Source organism: Ruditapes philippinarum, unplaced genomic scaffold (genome assembly GCF_026571515.1).
Source record: "Ruditapes philippinarum isolate M1 unplaced genomic scaffold, ASM2657151v2 ctg560_1_1_1_1, whole genome shotgun sequence".
NCBI classification, from domain to species: domain Eukaryota; kingdom Metazoa; phylum Mollusca; class Bivalvia; order Venerida; family Veneridae; genus Ruditapes; species Ruditapes philippinarum.
In genome coordinates, this window is record NW_026863686.1 from 21,105 (window position 1) to 39,020 (window position 17,916).

The 17,916-nt window shown below is 29.1% G+C and overlaps 1 protein-coding gene across 2 annotated transcripts in view; it reads right to left on the minus strand.

Annotated features, from left to right (window-relative positions):
* Window positions 1-428: 428 nt before the first annotated feature.
* The window catches only part of LOC132722983 (neurotrimin-like), a 49,728-nt gene continuing 32,240 nt past the window's right edge, over window positions 429-17,916 (minus strand). Inside the window, exons 2-8 of one of the 2 annotated variants that reach the window (XM_060707627.1) lie at window positions 6,928-7,052; window positions 6,198-6,402; window positions 5,159-5,308; window positions 3,605-3,733; window positions 2,889-3,188; window positions 2,439-2,561; window positions 429-1,795 (exon numbers count right to left, since the gene is read on the minus strand). In XM_060707627.1, coding sequence (XP_060563610.1) covers window positions 1,662-1,795; window positions 2,439-2,561; window positions 2,889-3,188; window positions 3,605-3,733; window positions 5,159-5,308; window positions 6,198-6,402; window positions 6,928-7,052 — 1,166 coding nt within the window. In that variant the 3' untranslated portion in view covers window positions 429-1,661. Of the gene's footprint in view, window positions 1,796-2,390; window positions 2,562-2,888; window positions 3,189-3,604; window positions 3,734-5,158; window positions 5,309-6,197; window positions 6,403-6,927; window positions 7,053-17,916 lie in introns of both variants that reach the window. The other variant, XM_060707626.1, reaches the window with a different exon arrangement.

Consider the following 17,916-nt stretch of genomic DNA (forward strand, 5'->3'; position numbering starts at 1 on the left):
AAACATGTTTTGATTATCCTGTCAGTGTATACATATATTCATATTTGATCATATATTCACATATTTATATATCAGGTCAAACAATGCATTCATACTGTATTAAATCAAACACTCTCTATATCAATCATAGCAATGCTTTTAATCAGTGTACAGAAATTTACATTTTATGAAAATGATACATTACAATAAATATATCTTCGTCAAAACATTAAAATAAAATTGGTTATTACTAACCACTCTGTACAATATTGAAATATATAATATATGTAGACTAGATTGAGTTTAGATATATATCCAGTATTGTTCTAGACAATAACAATTATAAAGATTTATATAATATCAATAAGATAATGCACTATTATCTTGTTGAATTTTGTCAATGTTCTTACCTACAATAATACATTCATTTGATCTTGTGCGATTAAATTGTGATAAGGTAATACTTAGTAAAGAACAATAAAATTTAAATCAAATAATAAACAAATAACACACTAAAATGATATTTCTATAAATCAAAATTCATAAACACATTACATGTATCTACGTAAAAAAGTATCAAACGTCTCTGATACCAAATTGAATACAATATACCAACATAATTATTGAAAATATATACAACCTGTTTACTTACAGACATTCAATAATTCTTTCAAATGCTTATATTATTTCTCTAATAATATATGCAAAAGTTTTTAATATATAGCATAATTTATGCCAAAACAGAAAGATGAAATGGTCATAAAGCTGTGTATGTGACTAGTGAGGGAGAAAAGCATTCTTTTTTATTGATCTAGACTCATCGTTCTAACAAATAATTGAATAATGTGATGCCTTATATTTTATATCCATAAACAGATGTTGTCGTTTGGGTTTTTTTCTTCTGCAGATAAATATATTTAATTGACATAGGCTGAGTTCAAATATATTAACACCATGATCAGCTATAAAAACATTACTTTTAAGACATGTGAATATAATTTAAAGAAATACTATGCTTCTCCTTCGGTAAAATACTTTTACTGTCGCAATTTATTGAACTCTCTGAAATTCTTACTGATTTCATTTCTTTTAATTAGAATAAAATAATGCGCAATCCATGTTTTGTAAGCTGCATTCTTTATAATTGTCGGAAGTAAATTGGTCCTTTCTTTTTTAAAAAAATATGGCAGTTCTTTAAAAACAGTATGTAACAAATTTGAACAATGAGGTTCCACTGTCTATACATTCATAATAATCAAGCTGGTGATATAATAGTACATACACTCACTTCTTCCAACAAACATCTATTATTACATCTATCACAACAATTTTATCAGAAAAAATGAATACATTTATTATCACAAAAATTGTCAATGATTAAGTTATAAATACACATTATAAAATCCTTCAAACAAATATCATTTGAAAGAAATTAAACTCTGTGTGTTTCTATCAACAGGACATTGCAGTATGGTGACCAAATACATCAATTTGAAGCACTTGAAGAAGATAACATGTGGTGTGTAAATATTCAACTTTTTCCATTTCTTTACAAATTTCAACTTTTTACACAGCATCTCCTTTCTTTCATTTCTTTCAATGGATCAGAATGATATAATTTGATTATTGCAACTAAATGGAATGTCAACTCGTTTCGTGTAGCTAATGTAGCTACATGCATGTCAAGAGGGAAATAATTCACGTAAAATGAAAAGAGTCACAAAAACGACTGTTTGTACTCGTAATAACGTTGTCGTCTGCTTTATAATGGAAGAGTCACTTGATGATTTGTATCCCTCTCCTACGCCAATAATTCCTGAAGAGTACAATAAATAAATGTTAAACAAGTACATGTATTAACAACAAAACATTATGTTAATAATTTATAAAGTAGCATTTAACAATACATTTTCAAAAAAAAAAAAAAACAATCTTTATGTATAATACATGTATTTTCAACCAACATTTTGTATTATTCAAGCAACATATACCATAACTGGCGATTTATATCATCCATCGTATTTCTAACCAACTCCTTACAGTATACGAGTATTTCCAAATATTTATACATGCCTTACTTACATGCCTTTTAGATTACTTTAATTGTACATGCCTTACATGCCTTTCATGTCACTAAACTGTACGCTTAAACATTACTTTTACATTAACTATTTGAAATATGATATGTTGTTGTTTTCTTTTATTTTATTTTTTTTTTGTTGTTTTTAGGGGGGTTGTTTTGGGGTGTTGTTGTTGTTGTTTTCATAACAATCGGAAAGCGTGATACCTGAAACAATTACTCAAAAAGACAGGTCATTTTTTTTGTTTGAACGCTGATTACATTCCTATAAGGTGTAAATGTTCATTGTTATTTGTTGGAAAAATGCTGTTCAAAAATTTTATTAATTTACCTGCTTTATGCGGGTTACCTGTCTGTATTTTACCAATAATAAAATTACCGTCAGAGTCTGGTATATTATCGTTATCTCGATGACCTACACCTACAACTAATGGCGGTTGCCGTGATGGTTGAAAAGGGTCACGTGGTATTGTGGTAGGTGGTGGAGTAGGCTCGAAATATTCTGAAATAGATGAAAAAATATATGAAAAAATCTGTGATCTTCACGAGCACCAGATATTCTGTTTACTTTATTTAATATGAGTTACCAAAAAACAATTATGAATTATTCTGTGAATAACAAGGAAAAGTGTTATCATTAATATTTTCGCCGCATTCTTTCCCGAAGTGAAAATATAAGCGCAAATCATTTTGGATATATAGCGTGATATCTTAGGGTTTAAGACTTCAATAAAATGTTACAAAAGTGTCTTGAAAAGCAACGCATTGTAACATTTAATGTATATTTTTATCTGTTACGCGCTAGAAGTAAAACAATATTTTTTCTCACCAGATAATAAAATAGTATCACTGTCTGTTCCCAAAGCATTAGAGGCCTCACAAGTGTACAATCCAAAGTCATGTACCTCTAAATTGATTATACTTAGATATATAGCATATGTGAAATGGTCCTCCTTATACACGTATGTTGTATATTTTCTATTGTCATTTGCCATTTCTCCTACAGGTTTGCCATTTTTACTCCATGACCCCACACCATGTGGAAATGCAGCAATTAAACATTCAAGCATGCCTTCCTTGCCTATTGGTTGGCTGATTTTCTTAGTTTTAAACGTCACTTCCGGTGGAACTGAAATTTGAAGATAATAATCGTGGTATAGATGCTTTGTCAATGATAAAATAAAAAAGACTTAATGTACGTGATTAAATATTACAATATTGCTGATTTCGTCTGTTATTTCAACTGACACTGGTTGTCACTTAGACCTTCAACAAGCATAAGAAAGGTTCATGGCACATGCATTTTATGGTTGGTTTCATTTAATAACAATTTAATTTTTGATCATAGAGGACAATGCCTGCATGTGCTGCTTAAATTAAACAAACTATTTCTCATCGCAAGATTTTTCTTACAAAACGAAAAGAAATGTTTATAAGTTTCAGCTTCTTGTTGTTTTCAATATATAGACTCGCAAATGTGTTTTATCTCTAATTAAATATTTAGTTACAGAAGAAATAAGTGAATACACTGTCATATAAACGTACATTCCACCTCTACATTCATCACACGATGCACGGGTTGAGCGATATTGTTACTGGCTTGACATTCGTATTGTCCTCCACAATATCGAGATATATTATGTATAATTAGAATCTCTCCCGTATGCCCAACATCTGAAAATACACAAAGATCCCTGTGAAATTTACCTTCTTCTACTGAAAATGTTTCAATATATTTTTCAAAACAATTATTCTATTTATATGTTTTTTTTTTTTTATCTTTGGATTTATGTTCTTATGTTGTGGTGAAAAGAGGTTACTAATAAGAAAATACAAACTTATAACAGATGACATCAAATAACTTTTCACAGATTTCTATATCAATAAAACAAGACGTATCTTTGTTTAAAATGTTTTGAGAATTTAATATCTGCAAAGGTCAACTGTCTAAATGCAGAGCTATAACGTGTACTATCATGTCTCAAGAACGTCATTAACATTTGCGATAAATGAATATTGAAGGGGTGAATGTTCACAAACCATAAAACTCAATATAGTTACAATAATTCTAAATGTTCAATTATCAATATATGTAAAAAGGGTTATATGTGTGTGTTTCATTTTACGCCTTTTCCCAACAGTATTTCAGTCATATAGGCGGGTAGTTTCCTAGCCATCGTTCCTGGAGAGTTACACCAGTACTAGACTACCTTCCTCCGTGCTTAACTACCAAAGCATCTCCCGGGGATCGAACCCACGCCAGAGAGGTTACTGGATTAGAAGTCATCGACTCTAACCCCTCGACCACGGAGGCGGTAAAAAGTGTTATAAAACATTATATTTTATTTTATTTTATTCATTTATTATTAATATTTCAAATATAATCAATCTAAAACATGAGATCAATTTCCATTCTTGAACACATAATAAGAGAGTTTTTTTCATCAACTTTATTATTCCAATTTTTGAACCAGTCAAAGACATTTTGATTATGTCATTAATGTCTTTTAAAATCCCCCAATGCCAGATCAAGGTTTGTTATAAATTGCCAATACTTGTCTGACCTCTCACAGTGTCGGCAGTTAATCAAACGACCCGGAAAGACATCAATTGAGACGTCCCGTCCAGCTTAACATTGACTTGACGTTATTGAAAAACATTATACCAGACAATATACAGTCCTTTTATTTGTTATTTTGATTATTCTCACTTTTGATTTCGTTTTGCTTTCGATTTCTTTTTCAGTATTGGTTCGTGTACAATGACATAAGTTAGACAATTCACTGTTTAAAACTTAAACGAATTTTTTTTATTTATTTATTTATTATTATTTATACTAAATTTCATTTTATCAATCAACATACTAAAATTGTATTCAAGAAAGTGATTGTATGATTTATTTTCTACAGCTTCAATTAATATATTTTTTCTAATTCTGTTTTAGTAAAATACTACATGTACTATACCTATATACTAGTAACCATTAAAAGAGAACAAAGTTACAAACGATTACGAGTATACCTTCGTGGTCGTTTTGTTTTCTCAAATTGTTATCTGTTGCTTTTATAAAGTAAACAAATATAGCTTAGAAATATTTACGTTCTTTCTCTTGATTTGTCTGTAAAGTGTTCCTGTACCAACTGATTGAAGGTTCCGGTATCCCTGTAGCAACACACTGTAGCTTAACTGTCTGTCCCTCCCGGACTGTTGTGTCGACGCTCGAACTTGTATTGTCTATTTCTGCAGGCACTGTTAAAAATAATTTTAGATCGTAAATTAGTATCTGAAAATAATCGTATATATTGACTTTGTGTAAAGGCACTCTTAGCATGTATATATAACAAACAGTATTTTTTGTTCGACCTAACATCGAAAATAATTAAACACCAGGTTGTTCAAAACATTGGTTAGTGATAACCAACGGATAAAATTATTATTCACTGGTTAGGTAGCCAGGGTATTATCCAACTGTCAAACAATGAAATTTTATCCACTGGATAGCTGGCCGCTGGTTAAGGATTTAACCAGTAGATAAGCTCTCTATTGGTTAATTTTAACCAATGTTTTGAACAACCCGGTCCTGATGTAATATATATAATTAATGACGTAGTCTAGAGTGAAATGATTATAGCTGATGTACACCAGTGAAATATGTTTATATAATCTAATCGTTTATGCACGTCGACGACGGAATCAATGCCAAACTTCCCATTCATTTATGGTATAAACTTTCCATGTGCATTCTATTTAGTTCAGTTCCTCTTAATAAATCTTTTGAATCTTCAAATGACTGTAAAATTTTTAAATATGATTTAACTGTTGTTTTTCAGTAAATTTTCAGGAAAGCATGAAAAACTAGTTTTTCAATAGTAAATATTTTTTTTCAATTTTTTTTCTAAATGGAGTAAAAGTTACTCTACAAATGTTTTGTACAAAAATTTATTAAAAAGTTCCCTTTTAGTTTTTATATCTCTAAAGAAAAATACACCCTTTTCTAAAATTTAATAACAACCAGACCCAAAAGTGTTTCCCTTCCCAAATTTCCCTAATATTCCTTTACTGATAACAATACCATATACACAGTGTTTCATTGGATAAACAGGTGGTGTTTATTAAAGAGATATAAGAAATTTGTAACCTTGAACTTTTAGTAGAATTCGTTTTATTTGTATTGGATCTGTATTTATTTGACACGTGTATTCGCCATCATCGTGTACTTGAACATGCCGAATGTGTAGATTCCAGTCGCGGACGAACGGACGTTCAATACTCATCCTCGTGTCGTCAATCACTCGGCGATCATCTGAACTTAACAACGTCCTCCGAGGGTTCATCCAGACAATCTAAATATAGAATTGTATATAAATGTTTAAAGTTATATACAAACTATAAGGAACGGGCTAGAATAAGAAGTTTTCTCTATGTTAAGGAAGATACGAGCTTTTTTTTCATGAAACTTCATGTACCTTCACGAGAAACGTTGTGTCACAAAATATGATTTAATATCCATTTAATTAATTTTTTCCCAATTATCAACGCAATTTTTTTCCTTTTTCTTTATAGAATATATTCAAGTTACATTCAAACCAACACATACACACTTGAAAAATAATCATAATAATCATAATTTAAAAGAAGTAATTACAATAAATAAAGCTACACTTTTTGTTTATAAAATACAAAATTTATATTCAATCGTACGGCAAACGTTTTTGACATATGAGTAGCAAATAGATGATTTATATAATTTAATCAAATTTAATATATAAACCTGACATAAAATATCGTGTCAATAATATTTCGATTATATTAGTATAATCATTAATTTTTCTACTGGGAAAGGATTTTTGAAATAAAATGGAACTTACCAGATAATCATTCTTGTTAATTACTGTACACGGTAAGACCGCTGGTTGTCCTTTAATGGCTGTTACATTAATTGGTTTACTGTCAAATTCCGGCGGTTGACCCCCGATCATAACTGGCCAAATTGCTAAAAATAGAAAAGACATAACAAATACACTCTATTTTGTAGTTTAAATAGCGGTATGCAATTCTGATACCATGACTTTTAAGAGTATGACTGGAAGCCACACTACCATCTAACATCAAACATTAAAAAAAATCAAATTACGGCATAAATGGAAATGGAAAACTAAACAAGCATTCATTTAATGATTTTATTATAATTTGAACACGGTTGATTTTAACAAAGATGTTTTAGTTAATGACAAATGGTGAAATACTGAAGATTATCGATGCAATTAATTGCATATAGTTTACAATATATCCCCCACAATGTGGTTTTGTTGTTGTTGTTTTGTTGTGTTTTTTTTTGGGGGGGGTGCCTGCATTTTTTTGCCAGCATTTTTTTACGATTGTGACTTTTTACTTGATTCAATTGTATTACTTCACAAAAATTGTTAAATGATACCAGTATACAGCAGTATACAGCAGTGATATCTATAAATTTGAATAAGTTTCGTTTGCTCAATGTTCAGATGGCACTGAACATCATTTCCTGTATCCCGAGCTTCGATAACAAATACTTTTAAATTAACTCTTAATTCCCTAATTATCAGTAAAGAACAAAAATTAGACAGCTCAAAAACAACAGAAACTAAACAAGGCAAGGTATATGGATATAATTATATGATCTTGTTTAAAAGGAAATAGGATTTATCCTCCATGATTAATTGACACCACAAACTATGATATGACATATGAAACAATTATAGACATGATTCAAGTTTTAAAACTCAACAGAGAAAATCTTATCAACACAGGATTTGATGACATACATAATCAGTCAAACCCTTAGTGTGTGTAGGCTAAATATGTATTTGATTTGAGAATAAAGCCTTAGATTCCTTTCATGTCGACATCATTAGATATTATATGGCACCTCAAAAGCTCAACCTATTTACCACCATCCGAGATCCACTTTATATAATTCATGTTGGTTGATGCGATCTCGATGTTTATAGCGTGATAATGTTTGCATTAAAATACCATTTGCATTTGGCAATGAAATATATGAAAAATAGTAAATTTTAATCCAACTTTTTTGAAAGGTAAATCAAAATATTATAGGCAAAATAGTTAAATTCAAAATTCCAATATCAAAATTTTATGTATATATGTTTTATACATTAAGGCATTCGTTTTAAATCTATACACCTCATTCCTGTGGTTAACAAAAATGTTGTTTGAATTTTTAATAAAAATATTATACTAAGATTATGAAGCAACATTATTATAATTATATTTTATCTAGTTTATAGAAATATTTTATTAGATTTAGTTCTATTCCTTTTAACGTACACATACAAACACCCAAATAGAGTATAAAACTATTAACCTAAAGAGCTTTTACTGTTAGCACCTCCTGCAGTATATAGGCTAACTTTTTATTCCTCGTAATTCATATATATGTATATGTCAAGCCATATATGGCCAGTTAAGCATTAAATTAAACCTACATAACGCAGAATGATTTGTAACTTTCTACTTTGAATGTACAAAAATATTTTTATGTGTGTAATTGCAGTTTGTTCAAAAAATTAAAAAATTTGCCCCCATTTTTTAAAATCAATATAATGAATAAATTTCGAAAAAAATTCAACAAGCTAATTATTTGGTTTTGAAGCTTTAACCTTTTTTCAAGCAAATTAATTTTTTAATTTAAAGTTGTCAGCAATTATCTCTAAAAAAATTTAAAATTTGGGTTTTGAAGTTTACTTTTTCAAACAAACATGAATTTAATTTAAAGTCGTAAGCGATCTTATTTAAAAAAAAAGTACAACTCTTAAAAATACAAAAATGTTATTTTTAAGTAAATTTAGGCCCAAAAATCAAGTTTGTTAACGATATAGACATGTTACAGCAAATTTTAAATTTCTTTATAAAAAAATTTGCACTGCCATTAAGAAAAGTAAAATATAAATGAAACGACAGATTTTTTAAGTTTTTACTCGCCAATATCAGTATTTTTTTTATTGAATTATCGGGGTTTACAAAAACAGAAACTTTTACAGTATATAATGTTTAAGGGCCCCGTGGTTTTAGGGTTTTTTTTAATAGGTACAGAGGGATAATTATTCTTCCTTTGTAAAACAAACTTTTTGCAGACGATTTTATTTTAAAAACACTTCTATTTAACAGACGATTTGTCAGTTAAAAAACCCGTTGATAACTCCAAACCCTTTCATCTATAAAATAAAATTTCTCACAAACCACAAAGATTATTGAAAAAATATCCCCCGTAAAAAACCACTTCGTAAAACTTTAACTATTGAAAATCTGATTTATTAAGGATGTAGGGGGGAAAAGATTTTGTTATTTTCGCATGGGACATTTTCTTTGATCACTTTGGGTATTAAGCAAATGTCATTTATTTTATAAGCCACACTTTCTCTCTCTAAGAAATTGATCTCCTTACAGCTAGTCATTATAAATCTTACTAAACGAAAACAATTCTATACTGAAGAATAATTAACATCGGAAAATGTATAGTTACATACAATTATGAATGCATTTTGGGGGGAAAAACAACCACAAAAGTAACATATGTTGTATTTTATAAAAGAAAAGGGGGGGGGGTAATTATTTTGGATTCCGTTACTCAGGACACACATTTGTCCTGTCAATGACTATTTTAAACAAATTTTAACAATTGATGAAGTGCCATAATTCAATAAAAGACAAATGGATGAGTGGCTGTAAATGCATTTTCTTCTCGTGGAAACATTTTTCAAATTTTCCTCTATATTAATATTTGCATACTCTTAAAAGTTCGATAAAACTGTATTATTATTAAACAATATTTGAAATCATATTCCTATATATTTATAAATTGCCTTTGGTATTTATGTTTCTCTAAAGGGTAATTTATTAGCCGCCAATATAATATGATATACTATAATAAACTTTATATATGTTATTATAAACGAATAGCAAACTATGTTATACAATCTCTGGTAGATACATGCATGCTTTTTCAGATAGGTAAAACAATGGTCCTGTAGTTTCGTCTTGTAATCTCAACATCCTTAATTTGTGCAAACAAAAGATAATAACAGTAATTTCGATGTAATAGCTTGTGATAATCGACATCATATTACAGTTATAGATGTCATGTTTGACTGTAAATGCCTCCTATAGTCACAAGAAATAGCCGTTTTGTTGTCACCGGGGCATGACTTAAACAGACAATATAAGCATTAAGTGTCGAAATATCGATATTCATGCTTCTGATTAGGAGAAAAGCGTTTCCAATCAGGACAATATATTATTTAGCATGGACTTGTACAATTTGTAAAGTAACAGTAACTATTGACAATTTAAAGGCATGTTGTCACAATTAAAATTGTTTCAGTTAAATAGTTAAAGTAGATATGGTATTTATTTTTATTTCTCAAAAAGCTTTTTATTTTTGGTATCCTGTTATAGTTTCCAAAAGGATATTTACTGGCCGATTGCCTGAGTCATCCTTTGCTTTTGTTGCTATCTGGAAATTAAACAAGACAAAGTTTTACCTATTGTTCCTTATTAGTATCATTAGTTTAAAGTGTTTAAGTTTTGCTATTAAAAGAATATTACGCTCATTTTAACTGCCAATCTGAGATAAATTAGTTGTATTTTTATAAATATTGTTTATTTCATTAGCGATTGGACAGTTTTTGATTATTCCAAATGTTCAGACTGACTATATCATCAAAAATACTGCACCCATTATTATAAATTGAAAATTGCTGATAATATCCAAAGTATGTTCATAAATGTTTATGTAGGTCACTGGTGCTATTGATTACTATGGTGACATTTAGATTAAAAAAGAAAAATTAATAAGAAAAATTAATTTTTTTTTAATATTATAGAAACTCTCCTTTTTTAGTTGGGGGAAAATTCCAAATTGGGAAGTATTTGTCGTTGTTCATAGGGGGCCCTTTTAAATTTTTTGTCTTTAACCTGAAGAAACTAAATTTTCTTTGTAATGCTTGAAAATTTAACAATGTAATTTTTGTTTTAATGCCAATGAAAAATATAACATTTGTTTTTTGCGAAAAAAGGGTTCATTGAATGTTTTGAAGCGCAATGGGGAAGTAATGACAGTTAGTCATATTGCATACAAACAGGGTTTTGCTCAGTAAATATTTGTCACAAAGAGTCTGATAAGTTATCAAGTTTATCAAACAAAACCGTGGCGGGAGTTAACGATTTCTTCCGTTTGCTCTAATACTATGTAAACATATAACGATACTTTATTGACAAACCTAATGTTTTTTCGTATTTTACTACAATTATTGCATTGAAAATACTAACTATCGAAATGCACGATGCAATCTATAGACTCCTTAATTTGCCAATAATAGTACATATTAAATATATGTTCATGAATTAAAGATTAATTTTAACACGTCTAAAATGTTACAAACAGATTGGATCCCAATTTATGCTGCAGGATGTGAATTAATGAGTCATATGAAGAGTTCATATCGTAGGGTAATATTGTTCTTAGAAGAGCAAATGAACACTTAATCCCGTAGGGAAATCATTCGATATCTAGTCGTTCTTTCTCAAATGTTGTGTGGCATAATCCTTCCATTTTGACTATTATTCTGGCTTAGATGCAAACTGCTAAATGTTATTGCCATTTAAGACATGTAAGATAAAAGACGGATTGAGATAAGGTGATACCCAAAATACTACAGTAACTATCAAACGCAGTTGAGACGCCATTCTTAGTATCAATTATTCGCAACTGATATTCAAAACCATGTAGTGCGCCCATATATATTGAAACATTGATATTATAGGAAAATCAAAATCCTGAAAATAATGGAATAAATTATAAAACGATTTGGGACTAGTGAAAAAAGAAATAGGTTACTTTTCAAACGTGAATCATTTCCGTAATTTTCGTGTTTGTGTTCAATTTAGTTACTTTTCAACATCATCCACTCTTAAAATTCCATTACATATACTATTTGCTATTGTCTCCTTCGGGCACACACATTTCTTTACTTGGTGACCCTAGGCAACCTTTCATGGAATGGCATGGAATTGTATGAACACATTTGTATATTTATTTATCTTCGAATTAAAGAAAGACATTATTTCAAGGTCGAATTCTGCTGAAGGCGGACTTAGATGGTGTGAAGCATAGACAGTAGCTTGATATTATCACTATCATCCGTTACAAGTACCAAGCAAACCGATCCTGCAGCAATTTCCGATTATGTCGTGTTTGGTGTTTCTACTTTTCTACTAATAGGTAAATGAAAGGTATATTAATAGTTTACAATTACTGGTTTAAACGATATTTTGTAATAGCTGCAGGATTTATTTAGTCAACATTGCACAACCCGAAAGAACATGACACAAAATTGTGTTACTAAACACTTTTAATCTTCAGAACAAATGATTTACTTTGCATATCTGTATATTTTGTTGATGTTAACGAAATCAAACTTATAACCTCTGATGAACAAGATTTTAGTTTGCAATATTTTTAGTTTTGCAGGCCCTGGGGTCTTTTTGACGTTCTATAGGAATTCCGTTTTTCTCTATTTTACTACAAAACGGATAATAATGAAGCTTTCTTAACAAGCAGATGTTTATCATTGGAGGATTTCTAGAGGTGTCAATTGTGAGGAGTCCTGGAGATATTTTTCAGACTTCTACATAAATATTTTATAACCTGGTTACTGTTTATACACCTTATTTACGCGTATCTTGTCAACAAAACTGCGACAATGAAATATCTCTAGCACATTAAAGGAAACATCACAGTTATTGCCCGCAGATTCTCTCAATTTCTCTCTTTCTATAAAGAATATATAAAACTGTATACTTTCATTACGATATATTTCTTTCCTTATCCATATAACATATAAGGACCTATTATTTGATCGCTAAAAAATAGATCTACTTCATTTACATTTATTTATGTTTTACCATTTGATTTTAAAATCAAATCGCACACGTTGATTTGCGATACTAATTTTGAGTACTAATCATTATTTTAATATTTCATATGTTATTCTGATACTTTAAATAGGTTTTCTACTTTACTTATTGAAAGAGAGATTCCAACAAGACAATCATTACACGTTTTCAATCAACACCAAAATAATAGATTTATCGCTTAAATTTAAAGCGAAGCATTTATATGATATAATCTCATTTATCAATCAAACTGTTCACGGCATGTACATGTTAATTTGAGATTAATTGATTGATGTGCTTAACTTTATGTTGTCAAAAATGTGACTTAAAACATTCAGAATCATTTTAGTATTGTTGCAGACTACTTGTTTTTGCCTTTTTGTTTATTTTATCTTTATTATTTTTGTTATTATTATTGTATTGTTGTTGTAGTTTGTTTGCTAGTTTATTGTTATGGCGATACTTAAGGAAAATGACTTTTGTTTCAGAAAAGAATACATTCACAAGGCAATCTCTGAAAACGAATTATTTTGATTTATGTTAATATAATAATAAATCATACTTGGGACGTGACTGCTTATAGCATCTTCCCAGACATTGTCAAGTTAACACGTTCATGTAGAAGTAACAGTACGAAAGTCGCACTTTGATGGACGATTTTCTCGCGTTCGACACATTACATTTTTTGTTCGAGAACTATCCTTTTACATGTATATCATCTATCATAGCTGGGAAGAAAATATAATTCTTAGAAATTATTAATTTGCAAGCATAAAACTTGCCAAATTACTTACAAAATACAGAAAGGTTAATGGTTAGATATATTCCATTTCTATGAAATAAACCTTTAATTGCGATTAATTGTTTGTTTTCAAATTACCATTTAAACTTTCTGTACTCTATTTTAGATGAAATATTCGGAACTCTTTATACAGTGTAGTAAAATACCTTACGAATAATAACATTTACCAGTATTTATCTACCTAAATCAACCATAAAATTCTTCGGGAATATCAGATTTTATAAAAGTTAGTGGCTCAAACACGGATTGTGAATTGTAATTTTAAACTTTTTATAATTAAGCAATACTGTTTGGTTTATAAACATATTACATTAATACCATAATATATATTATTTTATGTCTGGTATTTTACAGACCAGTAATTTGCTTATGCTTATTGTATATATCTTTTGTAGCAGAGACTGCCAGTTTACTGTAAAAAACTGATGCATAACATTGTCATTATAGAAGACTTAAAATACAAATCCAATTCACTGTAAGTCGATTTCGAATTTAGATTTTAAAAAATGTATGATATTAATGTCCATATTATTTTTAGAGAACATGGTTTTGTCTTACAGAAAAGAGCTAGCGAAATACCTCACACTGATTGCTTGCCCAGGGTTTGATATGTAAGACAAACAAACTCTTTCATATAAAAATAATAATTGCTCTTTTTTAAATAATTACATATACAAATTTTAGTTGAATTTAAAAAATGCTCGAATCTATTTATAAGTTGGCACTACATCGTTTTACGATAAAGATTTTTTTTAAAAAATTCATTTTTTTTTTTTATAAGCTTACTACCAAATATCTTGTAAACAAACTTTTATACAGCCCTTCCCAAACTCAATTTGATAGAAGGAATCTGATTGTGTACCGTAATAAAGACAATACAATGGGATAATTCTCTGTAAAACTTGTAAAACACAGCACTTATAAAGATCAGAAAACGGGTAACGTATGTCTCAAACATTGATTGTAATTGTATTAGTGAACTCAACAATGCACATATTTGTAGGTAAAATTTTCACGTGAAATTTACATTATCCATTCAAGTTCCCCAACGGCGTCTTCATTGCAATATATTGGATTGACATATCAAGTAGTCAATGTTGTAATGTTCACATACATTTAAATGCTTTACATCTTTGTATCTTGTATTACATGTACCTACATGTACCAGACAGTGGTATGTTTGACAGTTGAATTTAACGTTTACATGATTTCCTCGATGTAATGCAATTACTGAGGCGGGATGTAATTGGTACAAATAGTACATTCAGGAAAGTACAACATGTTTCACTTAGTGTGTGGGAAGAATGTGTTTACATGTTAGAGCAACTCTCTTATTTTAGAAGGTGTAGCTCTTATAATTGAAATAGATAAATGATATAAAGGAAAGAACATAAATTAACACAAAATTAAATGAATTAAATAAAATGAAATAAAAGTAAATTATATAAATGAAATAAAAGTAAAGTAAATGAAATAATATTTCATGCAATGATTATAATTTCAATTCAATATGAGCAATCAAAATTTAAGATAACTGGAAAACCTCGGCAGGTTACACTTTTTACAGACACAAACATTATGTAGACCTAGATGTTTTAGAAAAGATTATAGCAATTGCATCAATTTCTCGAAGTTATTTCTCAATGTAGGAAATACAATTCATTTTTCATATGTTTTTGCAGTTGTTAAAATACACTTTCTAAAGATTTCTATGAATGTAGCAATGTGTCTAGTTACGTTTCGAAATATTTAATATTCACTTTCTCTGATATTATATTTACATATGAGAAATACTCGGGAATGTTTTAGAAAAACAGTTTAGCACTTGTCACATATTATGTGAATGGGTAATTACCACTGTAGGCAATATTGTATAATTCTAGATTACTTTCCAAGAATTATGAATTATTATATAGTTATACGGCGTTGTCGATATCATATAAAATTTAATATTATACCCACTTCCAACTTTCAATCTGAATTTGCCTAGAAAAAAGTTTCGATATGCTTTTATTTGAATTATCAAGAGACACTTACTCGCTCTCAAATTATACGAACAGTTATATTTGTTATATTTGTTACGCTGAAGGTATTTAGTTGTCCTTAAGAAAGTTATTTCATGAGAATTCACATGTTTTGCAAGGAAGGTGCGCCTTGTATTGCCATTGGTTGTTTATCATAATTATCCAAGGAAATAGGATGTTTTAGGAGTATGATAGAAGAGGGGGCCTGCATTACATTTAATCAAAAGGCAACAAACATAATAATATTGATATTTCTGTTAATGTGAAACGTGACTTGTTAAGTTCCTTTAATCATTTATCCCTAATCGGCGGTCACAGTTATGTTCACGGAAATAAAACAATAGAAATCTCGAATGAGGAAGGCAATATCTGCTAATGCAATTACCATGAGCGTTATCGTTTCCAGACAATTAAGGTCATTTATGCAGCACAATGATAATTTACTTAAACTCGAATAACCATGAATACATGTTGGTGTATCGTTATAAGGAACGTCTATTATTATCAATAAATAATGAAACCCTATATCAATTTCTTGATCTGGTTAATACTGAAGCTGAGGAAGTTAGAACGTTATACTTTCCAATCATTTGATACATATACTGCTAATTTCATTCAAACTACACTTTTCTATTAAGATATTTGCATATTTAAGTAAGTTTTATAATTTGTAGGATGAAAGACACGTGGGTAAAATATGTTTTTCATTCTCATCAAAAAAGTAAGTTATAATATATTAAATATAAACAAGGAATATTTAGATGTACCTATCCCAAGCATGTATGTATGATTGTAATAGTTTCAAATGGCAGATTGAAGATTTAAGTAAGCATACAAATTATGACGAGTATATCTAACGCTTTCATAACAAATTAAGAATGAACATTGTCATATTATATGATATATTCAAGATGACAAAATTTCATCTTATTATTTTATCTTGAAATATAACATAGATATATGTTGGAAAATTTTCGATATGTACGGTTGATGAAACATGTGTCGTCGTGAATTGATGACATGATACTATACAGAACATTTTGCTTGCGTTTACTCTTAGGATTGAGACAATAAAAATGGAACTAAATCCGGTGCATCTCCAGTGGTAAATGTTCAATATAGCTCTACATGTCAAAAACGAAAATCGTTTATTTTAGTCATGTATATTAACGGAAACAAGCTTTTCATTTTAAATGATAAATATTTACCAGTGATAACAATTCGTTTTTGGAGAAATAATTTGTGATGTGCATGTTGAATTGTAAAATTGATACCAAAGACTTAGTTTTTTTACCGCAGGACAAATTACTTACTTATCATAAGAAACATGAGAAAAGTGGGGCTGATATTTTACCAAAAGGGTATTGTTCTACTTTTTTAATTATGAAACTGTTCGTTCAATATTCAAATTCATTTAAAGTCATTCAAGGTAATGAAATACAGCAATCAGTTTGATATTTGACTGGGATATATATGTGTACATTGCATATCAAAGGCATATATTGAAAAGTATTTATTATTTACATCTAAATTTATATTGCTTGTAATAAGGTATAAATAATATCATTCTGGGTTACATGATATTTCGCATACACACCTCCAGTGTATAGACGATTTTAAAAAAGTTTCAAAAACAAATAACAAGGTACATTGTAAATTTCGCTGCATTCGTTTGCGTGATTGTGTTATAATTTGATTATAAACCAATGAACAAAACATACTGAAATACACCCTAGTTTGTCTTACAAAATCTCCATGTGAATTGTAAAATCTTTGACATGAATTCATCTACTGTTATAGGCAATCATATGGAAAGATTTTTAAAATGAAACAGAAATTATCTAATTTACATAAGTGTTGATTTGAAACTGCTATGGCGTTTTTTTATTTCATTTGAGTGAACATTTGAGACATACTTCGTATATATTGATTGGAATACCTGGTCATTTTACATTATTTTATTAAACACAATAATTTTAAGGTTTTACATATCAAAGTTTACATAATAAAATTTTAAGTTACATATAATTAAGCATACATTTGAAAGAAAGAAACTTTCGTGTAACATATGCTGCATTTTG